At 47.5% G+C, this 16,167-nt stretch overlaps 2 protein-coding genes across 2 annotated transcripts; both read right to left on the bottom strand.

Moving 5' to 3' along the window:
• Positions 1–568: 568 nt before the first annotated feature.
• MPZL3 (myelin protein zero like 3) lies at positions 569–7,173 on the bottom strand (the record flags this gene model as incomplete). Its single annotated transcript, XM_082493806.1, has 6 exons — positions 569–863; positions 2,854–2,917; positions 3,768–3,933; positions 4,589–4,799; positions 5,813–5,979; positions 7,092–7,173. The coding sequence occupies 6 exons, from the start codon at positions 7,171–7,173 to the stop codon at positions 837–839; spliced, it is 717 nt and encodes a 238-aa protein (XP_082349932.1). The 3' UTR covers positions 569–836.
• Positions 7,174–10,034: 2,861 nt separating this feature from the next.
• On the bottom strand, positions 10,035–14,169 carry MPZL2 (myelin protein zero like 2; the record flags this gene model as incomplete). Its single annotated transcript, XM_082493809.1, has 5 exons — positions 10,035–10,095; positions 10,562–10,706; positions 10,960–11,170; positions 11,770–11,936; positions 14,115–14,169. The coding sequence occupies 5 exons, from the start codon at positions 14,167–14,169 to the stop codon at positions 10,035–10,037; spliced, it is 639 nt and encodes a 212-aa protein (XP_082349935.1).
• Positions 14,170–16,167: the final 1,998 nt, after the last annotated feature.

The raw sequence follows: 16,167 nt of genomic DNA, 5'->3' as shown, positions 1-16,167 counted from the left end.
GGTTGAGGTAGATGGGGTTATGTTTCCCCTGACACAGAGTCCCCATTTGCATTTCTGATTGTAAAAAATTCATTTTATATGAATTGTGCTTCACTTCAACAAGTAGAAGGAGATGTACCTAGTAATGCAGCTGTTGGACAAACAATAAAAAAGAAAGGGAAGATAAAACGCAACAATGGAAGGTAACACTCCTGTGCAGGTAGTGACTTAAAAATGGATCAGAAAACAGTAGGAACAAAATGCTTATCCTGTAATTAAGTTGCAGATTAAACCAACAAACAGCTATAAAGCAGCAGGTTCTCTTTGCTCCAAGACAAAGCATGCCATATACCAACTTAATCAAACTGGTTTAAGTCCTTCGCAAATATGTTGAAAAAAAAAAAAAGAGAAGAAAACATCGTCAGTGCCCAATGCTGATCACCTTGGAGAGGACGTCATTCTGGAGTAGCCTGTGCTCTGGGCAATTCGAATTCAAGGGTGCGGGAAAGGAAGGATATCACCAGTAAGAAAGGAAACAAATTTGCAACCAAACTAAGAAACACACGTTATCAGACTGCTGGTAGGCAACAGGCTGTGCAGCTGTAGGCACTGAGGTTTCTGTAGGCACTGGAGAAGTGAGGTCAAGACATTATTTTTTTTTCTCCCCAATAAATTAGAAAGAATGCAAAACTCATTATTTTGTTCTTCAATCAAAGTGAATTATCCCATCGGCGTTATTCTTCCAAGATTAGAGCAGGTCCTTCAATCTGCACTGGTTATCCAGCAGCCTTCGTACCTATCTAGCCATGATTTTCAGTGCTGTATTTTTGTTCTTTATCCATAGCTTTGGTCTTTCATCAGTACGGGTCTTCTTCATCCGTGTCCTAAACAGGGAGTAGAGAGAGAGAAATCAAGACTATGTACGAAGACATGAACCAAGGTATGAGTTCAACAGAATTGTGAGTCTGCTAAGGCTGCTGACAAGAGCTAAAATGCTTTCCAAAATGCTGCTGTGCTTGAATAAGCCATGGGACTTGTAGTTTTTATAGGCACTTGCAGGTAAATCTGCTTGACAGATACATGGGTGAATTGCCACCACAGAACCAATATGTGAAGTGTGTTTTAAGAGAAGCAGCAGCTAAAGCTCAAGCAAAAGATGAACCATAAAGTGCAGACAGCCGTCCCCTGAAAAAGCACCACCAAGCCCTGCAGAGGAGGTCTGGAGCAGCACAAGTTGTTGCTTTTCAGCTACGACCAACCACATACTTTCAGATCCCCTTCATCTATTGTTTTAACCACAGTAATCATTTGATGGCGTCCCCACAATCCAGCTCTGCAGCTCTCAACTTGAAAGCAACTCAAACGTAACAGCTCTATAAGGGAAAATCTCACTACCTTTCCAGCCATTTGAAGTCCAAACAGATTTTCACTGGCTTTGCAATTTTAATTATTTGGTAACATATTAAGCATGAAAGAAACAAGAAACATTAAGCATGAAACATTACAGAAACCTCAAAAATGTAGAATCATTAAAGTGAGTGAGACAGGATGTTCAGAGACTTGGTAAGTTAAATATTTGATATCAGAGAGCAAAGTATCAAACAGATGACAAAATACTTGATATGAAAGCAGCAGGATTATAGCATTCAAATTTTCCTCCTCTCAAAGGATAAGAAGACATTTTTCAATTTCTCAAGTCTCCAACTGTCTGACAACATTTGGGGCTCCCATCGCTCTGCCTGCAGTAAAGCAATGGTGCCTCCCTTCTCCCCAGCACGTCACTTGCAACAGCCTTTCCATCTCTCGTGGCAACTCTCCCTTTCGCATAAAGCATTTTCTGCTTTCTGCACCTCTCAAAACTTTTTCCAGGTACTGCTGCGCCTTACGTAGAATTGTAAATATTTCCTACGTAACTTGCATAATTGCTCGTTTTTCATTCTGTATCTAATAAAGTGTAGAAACCATCAGCACAGACCTGTCACGCACTTATTACATTTTAAAGCACTGACATTAGAATATTGAATCAAGCAACACATATTTAAATCCTCCTTAACATACTTCCTGACCGTGTATAAAAGATGTAAAGGTGCGTCTGAGGTAAGCTTGCTCTATAGGACATCAGGAAAAAATGAAAACACTCTCAAATTAGGCATATTAGTGAGTTTACTCTGGAATGTGCCACACTCATGGCTGTGGCTGCTAATGCAGGCACACAGAAATTGGAGGCACGCTTTACAAAACAAGGACAGCAGGTGGCAAAAACATTCCGGAGTTCCAGCACAACACATCTGATTAACAGAAGCTTGCTGACAGGGTCGCGAACCAGCAGAATTAGAAGACAACCACCACTTCACAAAACAAAACAAACAAAAGGCCAGAAACAAACAAACCGGAAGAGTTTAGCAAGATTATGTTGTCACGAAAACAGCGTAAGTAGGAAGATCCCCAGAAAAGAGGCAAGGCTGCGCACTACCATCTTTGCAAGAAACATAGTGGATTGTGGCATCACTGCCTCCATTCCCCACCACAGCACTGTCAAACCCCAAACCAGTTTTGCAGAGCCTTTAAAGAAACTCTGCAGCACAGTAGCTAGCATTTAAACTTCTGAACTTTCATCCTAAAATGTCAGCTTTGATTTCAATAAAGTCAAAAGAAAAGTCAATTTGGTGGATCTGAAGACAACTTCCCCTAGCAGTAATGCAGTATGACCAGTAGTTCTCACCCCCTATTGCCCATAAGCAGAAAACACCAAAGAATCACAAGCCTAGACATTTGGGACACTTCTTTGACATCCAGAAGTGTTATGACAAGTTCTGCTGCTCTTAGCACCTCCTCTGAGCACCAAAGTTGACAAAACCACCAGCTTTCACTTACCACACAGTTCAGGCACCAGTTTCTGAGCTTCCCCAAGCAGTTGTCTGTCTTGGTATGTTCAGGCCTGCAGAAAAAGCAGAAGATTAGAATGGGCTTTTCCCCCAACACACATACTTCTATCTCCTATGGACTATGAATTCTAGTTCTACCACACTGAACTAAAGGCTTTTGATTGTGATGAGAAGCCTTTGACTCTGCACAGCAAAACCAAAAAGAATAAAGGATGTCAGGTCCCTTATTCTGAAGGCAGACATTTGACTTAAGTGCCGTGAAGAATACAACAAGAGTTGCTATTTGGCTGGCAAATCTTACACCGCTAATCAGAACATTGTGTTAAAAACCCATTCTGCAAGAAATTGTAGTACCAAATTCATTGCAAAAACAGGTGCAGCTCCAGCAGGAGCTGTGTTACCTCATTGTTCTCGCTACTGAACCTTTCCAGAACAGAATCCTCTCCAGTTCAGAAGGGAATTCAGTCTCCAAGGCTCATTCAGTACCTGGCATCTCCGCTCAGGCCACCACAGGGGAACCAGTTAGCATTATTCAGTTTGTTTTGTTGTTACAGATACTTCATACCAAAATGCAACATAAAGCCCACATAAGCAAAATATCTTGCTGATTTAGGCTGAAATAAATTCGATTGCAGAAGTGAAAGACTGTCTAACCCTAAACTGCTTCAGTTCCGTGGCCTCACACGAAAAGGGAGATGTACAGCACTTGGTTTATGCTCCAACGTGGGAATTTTCCAAAGCTTTCTGACCGCTGGCTAAAATATGCTCATGGAGAAGTAGATTTCAGTGACTGAACTGCAGACGCTGAGAGCTATGAAATGAAGAACAGTGGAAAACTGTCCTTTGGCCTGTCTCAACAGGCCAAAGTAGAAATACAGGCTTTAGTTTCCAGCCAGAACTTACTCATCAGACACTTCGATGGAGGACTTCTTACAGCCAGATTTTTTTTTCTCCTTTAGCACTCCAAATTTTCTTCCCATCCTTACCAACAGCAGAGTGACCACAATGACGGAAGGGAGAAATACTAAAATGGACAGCAGCGTGGCTGAAGTTAGCTGGAAGGAAAGGCCTGCAGGAAAGACAAAGAGCAGCCCAACTGTACCAGTAGTAACATACGGCTTTCTTAAGTCCCTGTGACGAATGTTCATCCAGGACACAGGTTGCTAGCCTTTTCATATAAAGCACAGAGCTGGCAGATTTGCAACAGCTTGTCGCTGAATCTGTCGGATTCCTATCACATATCCAACACAGCAGGGTGCTTTATATGCAAAAAACGACAAAGGAAGGCAGGTCACGACATAGTTCCATCAGCATGTCTAAGCTGCAAATTTGGGGCAGGTCTCACACGCAGGGCAGATGAGGAAACCAAGTATTACTAAGAATCAGTGTTTGCGACGTGACAGTTATTTTTAGACCAGTATTTCCTAAACGTTTAACTTGTTCTACTGCTGCAATATGTGGAGACTGGAACTCCTTAACAAATGCACACTTTTGATTTCTGTTATCACCACAGCTTCCTCTGTCCCTTCCTGCCCGCAATAAATTCAATAGTTCTCAGCGTATTTAGCTCAGACAGAAGGGCTGAGGTAACTCTTGCTGAAATTCTAAGGTGGAACTCCACGGAACCCATTTCACACGTGACGCTCAGACTTCTAAGATGCTGACAAAGCTGCAATGCAGCTGTATCACACGGATGAGGCCATGCTATTGAAACGGAGCCTTACCCCTCTCCGTAACTATCAGCATTGTCTGGGGAATGTTATGGTACGTGTCTGGAGGATTCTTCACGCTGCAGATGAACGTCCCATTGTCACTCATCACTGGGCTTTGGATAGCAATGGAAGCATCACCTTTGGCAACATTCCCAACCCAGGATATTCTGTCTTTGAACTTTCCCACTGTTGTTGGGTATGGAACAGACTGATAATGAAAAATCTAAAAGGAGGCAAAGACAATAATTGCGCCAATAAAACACTCATCTAAGAAAGCAAAGTAAACTACTTTTTGGATTGTAAACATAAAGGCATACACATTAGGAAGTCAGAAAGAATACTTCTTATACGGGAGACCTTTTCAAGTGCCTATTTGATAATTCTGAGTTGGTCCCATTTCATTAGATCTCCAATGCTTCTATCTACCAGCCTCAGCTCTCAGCTGTCACCATCACCATTCTGACTGACTCGTTCCCTTCCGCAGATCTTCGGTTGAGAAGCGGGGCAGGTTCCTTGTCTCGTGCAAGACAGAACATTGCAGTTCTTCAGGTTTTGCTTCTTGCACTTTTGCCCTTGCTGTCCTACGAGTAGAGACTTAGCAGACCTCACTTCACAGAAGCAGCACCCTTTTGTTCCAGATACAAGGACACTCCTAAGAGTTCAAACTCTTGAGGCAGCAGCAGTCACTGATAATCCTTGAAGATGTGCATTTCCTGTTTCCACCTCGAATGAGAGATTTCCAGTGGGCTTTCAGACTTACGTATTTATGCTTAGATTTCAAAATGCTGCCAACAAAACCAGCAAGCAGTAGCTCATGAAACCCAGAGGCTGTCATCATCACTGTCTTCAGACTGTCATTGCAAACATGTTCTTACCACTCCAAGATCTATCAGCAGTAGACTGCACAACAGAACTACTAGGGTAGAGCTGCCCTCACAAAAGCTACTGATCAAATGCTTTACAGCCATTCTATCCATAGCTACAGCGTACAATGCAGCACTTTTGTCAAAACTCAAATTATCTACTTTATCATCAGCATGCTATTATGCATTTACATAAAATAGTTTTGCCCAAAGAACACTAAAGCAATTTCACACGGGAAAGAAGGCGACAATGAGAGTCCCAAACCCCAAAGTGATAAAGCAACACAGCAAACAGAAAAAATATCATTGGATTTTCAGCATGCACAGAGGCCTGGTCAGTCTCCACCAGAAAAAGACTCCCTGTTCCACTTACTGTCTCCATCTGACCACTTGTGGTGGGCCGGTATGTCCAGTCTATTGTCAGGCTCTCAGTGATGGGAGAACTGGATTTGAATGAGCATTTCAACCAAACTTGTTCACCAATGAAAGCTCGCACTTTAGGACTGGCTTTAATTTCCAGGGAAAGTGCACTGCAGACACCTGATGGAACAAGCACAAAAGACAACGACTAGATTCTTGTTATCTGTGAGGCTCAGAAGTGATGATGTCCTAAAGGTATCGATGCATGTGCAGCTCAACCGCAGTCCAAAGACTGAAGCACAGTAGTGGCTAGCTCCCTCATAATGAAATTTAAAGAAAAGCTGACAACTTCCCTAACCCATTCTCTGTGGGATTGGAACTAGCCCCAGTTAAAGTATTGATCTGGAAAATACCACCAAGAGCCTACAGATATTTAGACAGGGAGATAAACAGCTGAGAAACCGAATCAGCTGGCTCTCTGCAAAGTATCAGCTTTAGACTACTTCAAGGCAGTTCTAGCTCTGCGTGTCTCACCCCCGAGTGATACAGCCAGTGCCGGCACATGCACCAGGGCAAGAGACACCTGCAGCAGCGAGTACTCTTACTTCTCTTTTTCAGTGTGTGCAATAACTTCTGCCTCATTTGCCTACTGTGATGCTCAGCCAGGGAGGAGGTCAGCCTGCCCAGCATTTAGCAGGAACATGGTTCAAATCCTCCCTTCCACGTGTCTCCTTCTCCCGGCTAATGAAGATTTATTATGGTGACACTCTGCCTGAAGTTCGGCTGGAATTGCCACAGCTGACTCCTGCGCAGTGCAGGCTCGGAAGGAGCAGGCACAGATTTCTGTTCAGGTTTGCCAGTTCCTGGGCGAGTTTCTGGCACACCTGTTCCGCAGCTACCGATATAAAACGCTGGGGTCTTGACAACACACTCCTACCAGCTGAGAGCCCAGAAATGTCGAGGGCGGGCTGAGGGAAGCAACAGAGCCCGCCGTGCCCAGCTGAAGGGCCTTCGTCCCCCTCGCAGCCCCCCACCAGCTCTCCTGCCCTTTCCCGCACTCTCGGCCAGACACCCGCTCCGCCCGGGGACCGCGCAGCCAAGCCGGCCCTTCCCGGAGCCTCCGAGCCCACCCCTCCCCGCGGACCGTCCGCCGCCTCCCCGGCGCGCACAGCCCCGCTCCCGGACGGGGCTCCCAGCCGGGCCCCACCGCCAGCAGCGCCGGGCCGGTCCCACCCCGCCGCCGCGGCGGCCCCCGAGGTGGGGAGGCCCCGCACCCGGAGCGCCCCCGTTACCGAGCAGAAGCAGGACCCCCCGAGGAAGAAGAAAGAGGCCGCCGCCGGCTGCCGCCGCCGCCGCCGCCTCGCCGCACCGCATCCCGGCTCCGCTCAGGGCCGCAACATGGCGGCTCACCTGCGGGCAGCGCAGGTGAGGGCGGGTGCCGCCCCAAGATGGCCGCCCCGCGTCGCCATGGCGACGGGTCGCCCAGCAGCCGGGGCGGCCGCGGAGGTCCCGGCGGGGCGCGCTCCTCGCCGCCGGCAGCGGCGGCGTCCGGCCCGGCCACCGCGGAGCCCCGGCCCTCCCGGCGGCCAGCGGCCGACACAGGGTTCCGACACAGCCGGCCGGCGGTTTCTGGGTTGGCCAATTCTGGCACCTCTCCGGGCAGAAAACCCCCCTCGTTCGAGGCGGCTGCGCCTCTCCCGCGGCACAGCGCTTCTGTAACACCGTCTCGGCTCTCTGCAAGGCACGTTTATTTATGATACTCATGATCGAAAATGAAAACACACAAAACAGATAATGTGGCCGGCACATTACAGGTAGAGGTATAAAGTCATAAAGATACTCTTTAAACAAACAGGCCGATGTTTTCATAGAGTCATAGAATAGAATCATAGAATCACAGAATGGTTACAGTTGGAAGCGGACCTTGAAAATGATCTCATTCCACCCCCCCTGCCCTGGGCAGGGCCCCCTCCCCCCAGCCCAGGCTGCTCCCAGCCCCAACCAACCCGGCCTTGAACACCTCCAGGGATGGGGCAGCCACAGCTCCTCTGGGCAACCTGCGCCAGGGGCTCACCGCCCTCGCAGCCAAGAATTTCTTCCTTCTATCTCAACCTTCTGTCTCAACCTCCCCTCTTTCAGTTTAAAACTGTTCCCCCTCATCCCATGGCTCCCCTCCCTGATCAAGAGTCCCTCCCCAGCTCTCCCGGAGCCCCTTTAGGCACTGGAAGGGGCTCTGAGGTCTCCCCCCAGCCTTCTCTTCTCCAGGCTGAACCCCCCCAACTCTCCCAGCCGGTCCTCCCAGCAGAGGGGCTCCAGCCCTTGCAGCATCTCCGGGGCCTCCTCTGGCCCCGCTCCAACAGGTCCACGTCCTCCTGATGTTGGGGGTTCCAGAGCTGGACACAATATTCCAGGTAGGGTCTCCCCAGAGTGGAGCAGAGGGGCAGAACCCCCTCCCTCACCCTGCTGGCCACGCTGCTGGGAATGCAGCCCAGGATGGGGTTGCAAACAATGGCAGAGTGCCCATCAAAACTGTTTTGATCTGGTGCTGGTTAAATACCGTAACAGCTCTGTGGTTTCAGTGATTTGGGGCCTCGTTTGCCTTAGAGAGATTAAGTCTATGGAAGTACAGGGTACATGCTAATTGAGCGCAGAGGGTAAGGGGCAAGACGTGCCGGGGGTCACCCAGGCAATAAATGGCCCCTGGAGAAGAGCAGGACGCTGCTGCTGCTGTTGGAAGCCTGATGCCACGCTAGCAGCCATTGAACATTGCTACCACACCGCACAGCAGCAGGAGCATACACCACTGGAGCATCACTTGCTCAGGGCAGTCGTTGAGCTTGAACCACAGCAGCCACTGCAAGCCAAAGTTTTGGGGTGCTCGCAACGGTGGGTGTAAGGCTGCCGAGTCGGGGAAAGGGGTGTCCCGCCTGGCAGTGGTGCCCTCCCTCAGAGGGAAGAAGGGGAGCAGGGCTGGAAAACCGAGAGGAAAGGAGGTCAGCGTTGGGATGTACCGGCAGAGCGGCAGTGGGAAAAGGAGGGGAGCTGCCGAAGCACGTGGCCGTGTGCCGTGCAGCAGAAGGCAGCGTCCTCAGCTACTGTAGTTACAAAGCCTACTGAAGCTGCAAGGGATTGATATGAAAAACACACCTATGGTAAAGGTTATCCCTAGAAACAGCAGACGTTCCCAAACTGTAATACTTCCCGTTTAAAGTAGCAAAGAGATTTAAAGTATATTGCAGCAACTGGCTGCTCCTCTGATCCCTCACGTAGTCAGTCTTCCTTCTGGTGACATCAAAGAAGATTTTGAGGGAGGAAAAATAGGGCAACACAAATGCACCTTGCAATTTTTAAGGTGCAAGACTGTGTCTGCTCAGACACTTTGAAAACCTCTGTTCAGTCAGTTATGTTGGCATTTTGTTCAAATCTTCTGGCATTTTTTCATCTTCAGACAGAGCAGCCACCTTCACATTCTGCAGATGTGAAGATTAAGGAAAGTTCCTTGTTCATGGGGCAAGTTCCTCCTGCTTTGCTTCAATGAAGGAAATTTACAACTTATGTCAATATCATTCTCTTTCCTTGCGAGAATTTCAGGTTGAGCAGGGATACCACACTCGCAGCATGAGGCATCTGTAATTCAGCTTTGTTGTAGCATCCGAAATTACAAGCTTTCAGCATCTGCTTTAGAAGTGCCTAAGAATAAGGAAAACAAAACAGGTTCATTACTCAGGGTTATTGTTGAAAACAAAAATAGTAGAGGCAAGTGCTGACCTCAAAAATTGAATGGGTAAAAATTATACTGAAATGTTTCAGCAAAGCCAGCAAATCTGGAAACAGTTGCAGTCTTCCTTAGCAATTTTAAAACAATAAAGATTAACTGAATCAAAAAACAGATTCAAAACTGGTGAAAGGAAATTAATTAATTCCTCTTTATCCACAAAGCAGGCATGTCACGGAAAGCAGCAACAATGGCTTTCCTACAAATGATCCTCGAGAGTAAGGTGGAGAAATCTCTTCTACGGTTAAGAGGGAGTTGTCAGTCTCTTTCTGAAGACTCCTCTAAAACAAAGTGTGACTGTGGTCTCATTTTTTTCTGCTTAAGGCTACCATGGCCTGTTGACTGTGAATAGAAGTGAAATGCCTAAGTAAAACTGTCTCAGAAAGTCTGTAGTAACACCGAGACATTAATTAGAGAATGTTTGAATAGATACCTGCATTGTATATACCATCAAAGACCTCTAGTCTTCTAATGGACTAGCTTCCTTGTCTTCTCTAATCTTCAGATTCTCCTTTTCTGTACTGTTATAAAGAAAAGGGGGGGGGGGAGACAAAAAAGCCCAAATCAGTGTCAGAGATCCTGAGCAGCAGAGTCACGTTCTGAGTTACATATAACATACATAACATGTAACAAGAAGTTATGTGATAAGATAATAAGCATCCTACATGCACGGTGACCACAACGTCAGGTTCATGGAGGAAAGAACAGAGTGATCATCTGCCAGCTACCACCATGGCAGCTGGGTCCTTCTCTGAGCGAGGAGCCACCGTGAAGGGCAAGAGCAAAATGAGACTTCAGAGTCTCCAGAGCTCCCTCATCCTGGGGGTCTGTTCTGACTGCAAGTAAGCAGCCAATTACTGCTAATTGTGCTGGCAGTGTTGCATTGTAGATGCTTGGTGTAGGGTCCAAGCCAATGATTCAGAATAGCTACAAAGATACATTTGACAAGCTTTCCCAGAAGCCTTTCTCTGTCTCCTCTGTCCTTACAGTTCAGTATCTGCCACCTCGATCCTCTTCTCTTGTGCTTTCTTCCGATGGTGTCGACAGATAATCACAACTGTCACCACAATGATCATCAGAACACAAGCAGACCCAATGGCCACCGCCAGGAAGTGGATTTCTGAGAAATGCACTGCACGGAGAGAAACAGACAAATGAACGAGAGGGAAACCCAGAGGGCTCTGGGTACAAGGCTGGGAACCTGTGTCCGTGAATACAACCTTTCCTCAGGCTCCTTTTTCCTTTCTATCCATGCATCCAGCTACCCTCGTGCTTTCTCTTTACAACCTCTTTTCTTCCATACATTTTCTCAAATGTGGAGGAAGATCTGCCAATGCTTCGCACTGGCTAAATTCACATAACTGGTGGGGTTCTTGGCCTCTTACCTTTCTGCACAACTCTGAGTCGCACTTCACCAATTGTGCCACCAACATCTGGTGGGTTCTTCACCTGGCAGGTGAATGTCCCGTTGTCGGTGGGCTGCAAATTCCAGATCATGATGGAAACATCGTTACGCTCGATATTCCCATCCCAGGTGACTCGCTCCTTAAACCGTCCAGCAGGCAGCTTGTAGGGCTCCTTGAGGTAATAAAATACCTATGAGAAAGAGAGGAAGCTGTCATTCCTACGCACTGTGCGGTCTCTGCGATGGGAGCAGCACGTGAAGGCGGAGTGGCACTGGCTGAGGCACGTGGCCTGCGCTGAGGACAGCTGTGTCAGCCCGGTCGCTCTCCGATGAGCTCTGAGGCCATTTCAACTGGCTGCCTTCACTCCAGCAGCCACGCGAGCTCTGTCCTGCCCAGACCTAAGGCCTCCGTAGGCTCAGCTGTCTTTCAGTTGAACCGCTTGCCCTGCCATGTTGGCCAAGGCAAAACATTCTGTAAGTCGTGTCGGGTGCGGGATAAGACATATGGTTCAGCTGTGTTGTAAGCAGGTACAGTTTCATCAGGCCCAAAACTAAACATAAAAATTGTTTCTTTAGCCAGAGTCCGTAAATGAAACTTCTCGCTCAGAGTAATCATTATGAGTCGCTGAGAAAATGCCCAAGATGTACATACTTGGGCGCTTCGGCTGTGCTTGCCCATACCCACACCTGCAATTGTGGCAGTCACTGGGCTTACTCAGTGCTGGGCTTTGGGAACGGCTCGTTTGGGCAAGCGTGCATCAATGAAATGGAGCGTAAAGGTCTCACTCACCGGCTCATGAGAGCTCTGGTCCTCAGGCTGAAAGTTCCAGGTCACTGACAGGTGCTGGCTAATAGGGTTGCTGCTGGAAAAGGTGCATTTTAACCGCAGGTTAGTGCCGTTCACAGCATCCACCTCCTTGGAAGTGTGAACTTCCACGGCTGCCGCAGGCCAGAGTGCTGCAGGGAAAACAGCAGGAGTTAGAGGTAAAGAAAGCTACCGTCTAGGAGCAAGCTTATCACTTTTCCTTATCTGCATTTAGTCTGTGCAGGAGCCTGCTTATCTATCCCTGTCAATGTTTAACCTGACAGTCAGGAGCACGCAGATGCAATTACTGAGGGAGGTGATCCTGCGTGTGCAGAATCTAGGAGAGCCTCTGTGCTTCGTGGATTTTGTCCCGTGATGTGCAAGCTGCACAGTGCTGCTTTCAAGGCAGTTGGCATTCATCTGAACTGCCAGTTCAGCGCTTTCTTTGTAGCGTTGTGGCCGCAAAGCTAAACACTTACAGATGTGATAACTGATTGAGAGAGGACCCCTGAGAAGAGCTTGCCTATAGGGTCAGTAGGCTTTGTTTTGGGGGGGAACGTCCCTCTTCAGGCATTAGCAAACTTGACTTCTAGGAGGTGCAATGCTGTTGTAAATGCCACCCCTCCTTAAATACATGCTGGCTCCTAACTGACGCTACAGATACCGTATAACTTTTCATGTGCTTGTCCTGGTCACATTTTCACAAGTGATTACACTCTACTGCACTCAATTCTCCAAGCAGCTTTCTTCAGAAAAGCAGTCCTGCCCTTTCAAGTAGGACTGCTGAGCCCCAGTAAACAATTGCTATTTCCCGTGCTAGAACTTTCCTTTACAGACTTTGTATTATCAGGCTAAGCGTCATGCACATCGTGGTGAAAACTGCTCTTACTGCTGTAAGAAGTGCCTGTTAGAAAGTTAATAGCCCAGCTGACTGTCTATAGTCAAAGATAGTCAGGCTGAGGAACTCTAGAGGAAATCCTCAAGGTAAGGCTGTAAGCATTTGTTTGTCAAAGAAACATCCTCTGTTAACCAAACCACCACAGCTGCCGCTCCAAAAATAAGTCAGCATCGCTAACTTGATGCTACCCTGAAAGAAAGACAATCAGCAAGAGAGAGCATGGAGAGACAGGAAGAAGAAAAATGAAAAATAGGAAACCCAAAGTGCTGCTGGTGAAGACGCCTCTCAGGCCTGAGCCCCGGTTGCCCTCTGGCTTGCCCCGCTGTTCCAGACAGAGTTCGGTCACTCTGGCAGGTTGGTGCTACCAAAACGGCGGTGCTCCGAGTTCTCACGTTTCTCCCTGCAATCGCTGTGTTGCTTGCCGGACCACTTTAGCTCTCTGAGTTAGTGAGTTCATCTCTGCAGAACAGCAGCGCTGAGGTTAAAATCTTGCTGCTGCCGAAAGGGACGGTCCTCCCCGGCCCTGATCATGTGCTCCCATTAGCTTCCTTTTACCCGCTGGTCAAACTAACCCAGCAGAAAAAGAAAATATTAATAACTTCCTGTCACTTTAGGAAGATGAATTAACTCATCCCAGTGTGATTCAAGCCAAAAGAAAAGCTCATGTGGGGTTGTAAAATATGGCTTCATAACAAAGACAAGCAATACATTTCCTGTATTTGAAAATAATTTATAACCAAAGACTTCCTTGCCAAGTGATTTTTCTGTTCTAAAGGCGAAAATATTTGGAATGCCAGAACATTGAAGGTGTTCACATTTGAAAAACTTCATTGGCAGAGATCGTGCTTCTCATCCAAAGAGTCAGCATCAAATCTTTTCATTTTAAACTACTTTAAAGGAGCAACCATGGGAAATAAGCATAAAATGCTTTCCTCAAGACAGATTACCGAGCGTATCTGTGTGATGATGCATTTGGGGAAGGAGGACACGGTGGTCGTAGATTCCAGCCACATTGATATCAACCACTAAAAATTCAAGCGAGTTTATTGTAGGTCTGGAATGGCTGCAGTGTAAAAGAGCTAAACGCGGTGCTGCTTAACAATCCCTGATTGTCTAGTAACAAAGATAGTGAAAAAAACAGCTAGGAGTAAAGTCCAAATTCCTGGCAGAAGAGGAAAAGATGTGTAACCAGAGCTCAGAATGAGATCAGTGTTGTTCTTCCGCTTGAACACACCTAAACCTGTTTGTCGAAGAAACTCAATCGCTTTGTGTCACTTGCAGTGAACCCCGGACCGAAAGAATCACAGCAATTGTCCACAACAAGTACCTGAGACGCCTATAAAGTCGCTGCCTAAACGAGGACGATAATTAAGAGATCAGAAGGGGAAAGTCAAGATGGCAACCGAGGCAAGACAGTACCAAGTTTCCTTACCTCGGAGCTGCACCCCAAGGAAGAGCACAGCACCCAGCCAGTTGAGGCCATGCATCAGGAACACAAGTCCGTACTCCACGGGTTGAGCAGTACTGGAAAGAGGAATTCGTGTCAGGTTCTCGATAGCCAGATGAAAGATGAGTTTCTCGAAGCCGTCCCAGCACCGTAGAGCAAATTGCTTTCTCTCCACTTGGCCTGCCGGGCAATGTGAGCGCTCCTTCCTGCGTGAGTCACAGAGCGCTCCCTGGCCTCGCACGGCGAGGCAAGGTGCGGCCAGCACAGCTCACTTCTGTGTGTAAAACAGGGAGATTTTCCAAGGTAAGATTATTTTCTTCTGCCTCCCATATTCCTTTGCTCTTTTGTGTTGCAATCATCCCTCCTCCCAGATTCCACCTGAAACCACTCCCCTCTTGTGGGAGGTAATTTTGCTCCTAAGAGAAAATTCACCCGAAGATGTTTATAGATACCCTGAAGGAATGAGGGCCATTTGTTTGGCAAACGCCTGCAAACGATCAGAAAAAACCCAAGCCAAAGTAGATAGTCTGTGGCAGCAGTGAAGGCACACATCCGGAGGATGGAAATGTCCTACTGAAACACAGATACCTACAGTAAAATGAAGTGATAATTCTAATGTTACTTGGTTGCAGCCATCCCATGGAAAAACAGGGAGACTCCATTAACTGCTGCTTGTAAAGTTCTCGGAAAAGTCGAGAGTCAGCTACATCGCACGTGAGTCCAGCCCAGTGGTTGTCCAGGCACAGCTGGGGAAACCCCCTCTGCTTAACAAGCAGCACAAGGGACCAGGGAAACTCAGGGCCACACAAAATGTTTTCCTGGTGGCACGTGGCAGCTGAGAGAGATTGAAACTGAGCTGTGCACGTGTGTTGGCAAAACAAAGACGTTTGCATTCGAAGACCATAAAGCGCTTTAACAGCAGAACCTGCTGCTGGCTGTGGCTGTGTTTGGTCCATGGCCTGGTTCCAAGAAGTTATCCCAGGTTATAAGCTTTTGTTGTGACTGATGCTAATTCTCCTCGCAGCGGTGCCAAGGCAGGGACGGGGAGGGTGCCCTAACCTCTGGATGTTTCGAAGGGCTCCCTTCAGCTCAGCGCTAAGGAGCAGAGTGAGGGCACTCTCGCTGTGCAGCAGTGTGGGTTCCGACTGGGATATTTTGGATTACCTGGGACACACTGAGAGGATGTCAGAACTGGCCAGAACAAGGTTTTGGTGGAAAGAGGACAGCAGCGGCACTCTCAGACTTCCTGCCAATGAGCAACCGCATGGGCATCTCTCTTCTCGTTTCCTGTTGGAACATCCTTGTGTCAGTTTCTGAGGAGAATACTGACTTTATTTTCAATTTCAGGTTACAAATTTGGCAATGTAAAAGAGCAGCGAGGCCGTCAGTGTCACGGGCGGTCCACAGAACAGCACAGAGAATCTTGTCTCTGCTAACAGCTCTGAGGTATCATATATCTCTATTTTCACGGGAATAATAGGACCCTGCATTAACCCTTCATCGCTGTATCTCCCCAGATTTTCCCTCAGTTACTATTCCAAAATATCATCTCCGCTTTCTTTTATTGCCACCATAAAAACTTATTAGGCTGCAAATTACTTTGCAAACAGAGGATACTTTTGCCTTTTTGATTTTGTTTCGAGTATCTGTAGGGCAGCGCTCAGCAGCCAATTTGCTGCCACTTCCTAAGATCGTCTTTCTGCACAGCAGCAGCTTCTTATCCTCAGGCAGCCCACGCAGAGCCCCGTAGGACCAGCGTGTTTCTTGCTGTAACTGCCCTTCGGCCAGGCTGGCCGTGTAGCAATGCTACTGGGTGTCACAAGACCACATTCACGTAATGCACAGGCCTGGGAAGAGGGTCTGTTCTGGTCTTTACTTGCAGACTGTTACTAACCTTCAACATCTTGTTTCAAAACATGCCGACTCCAACTGTTAAGAGAATACTGTGTCCTTGGCACCCTTACTAGTAACCTAAATTCCCTGATGGTTCATTTTGAACCAGAAATAAGCGAAAGAGAGATCTGACAGTGGAAGACAG

The sequence above is a fragment of the Vanellus vanellus genome (genome assembly GCF_965231255.1).
Source record: "Vanellus vanellus genome assembly, chromosome: 21".
Classification (NCBI taxonomy): domain Eukaryota; kingdom Metazoa; phylum Chordata; class Aves; order Charadriiformes; family Charadriidae; genus Vanellus; species Vanellus vanellus.
Note: the sequence above shows the minus strand (reverse complement) of the source record. Positions and strands in the feature narration are given on the sequence as shown.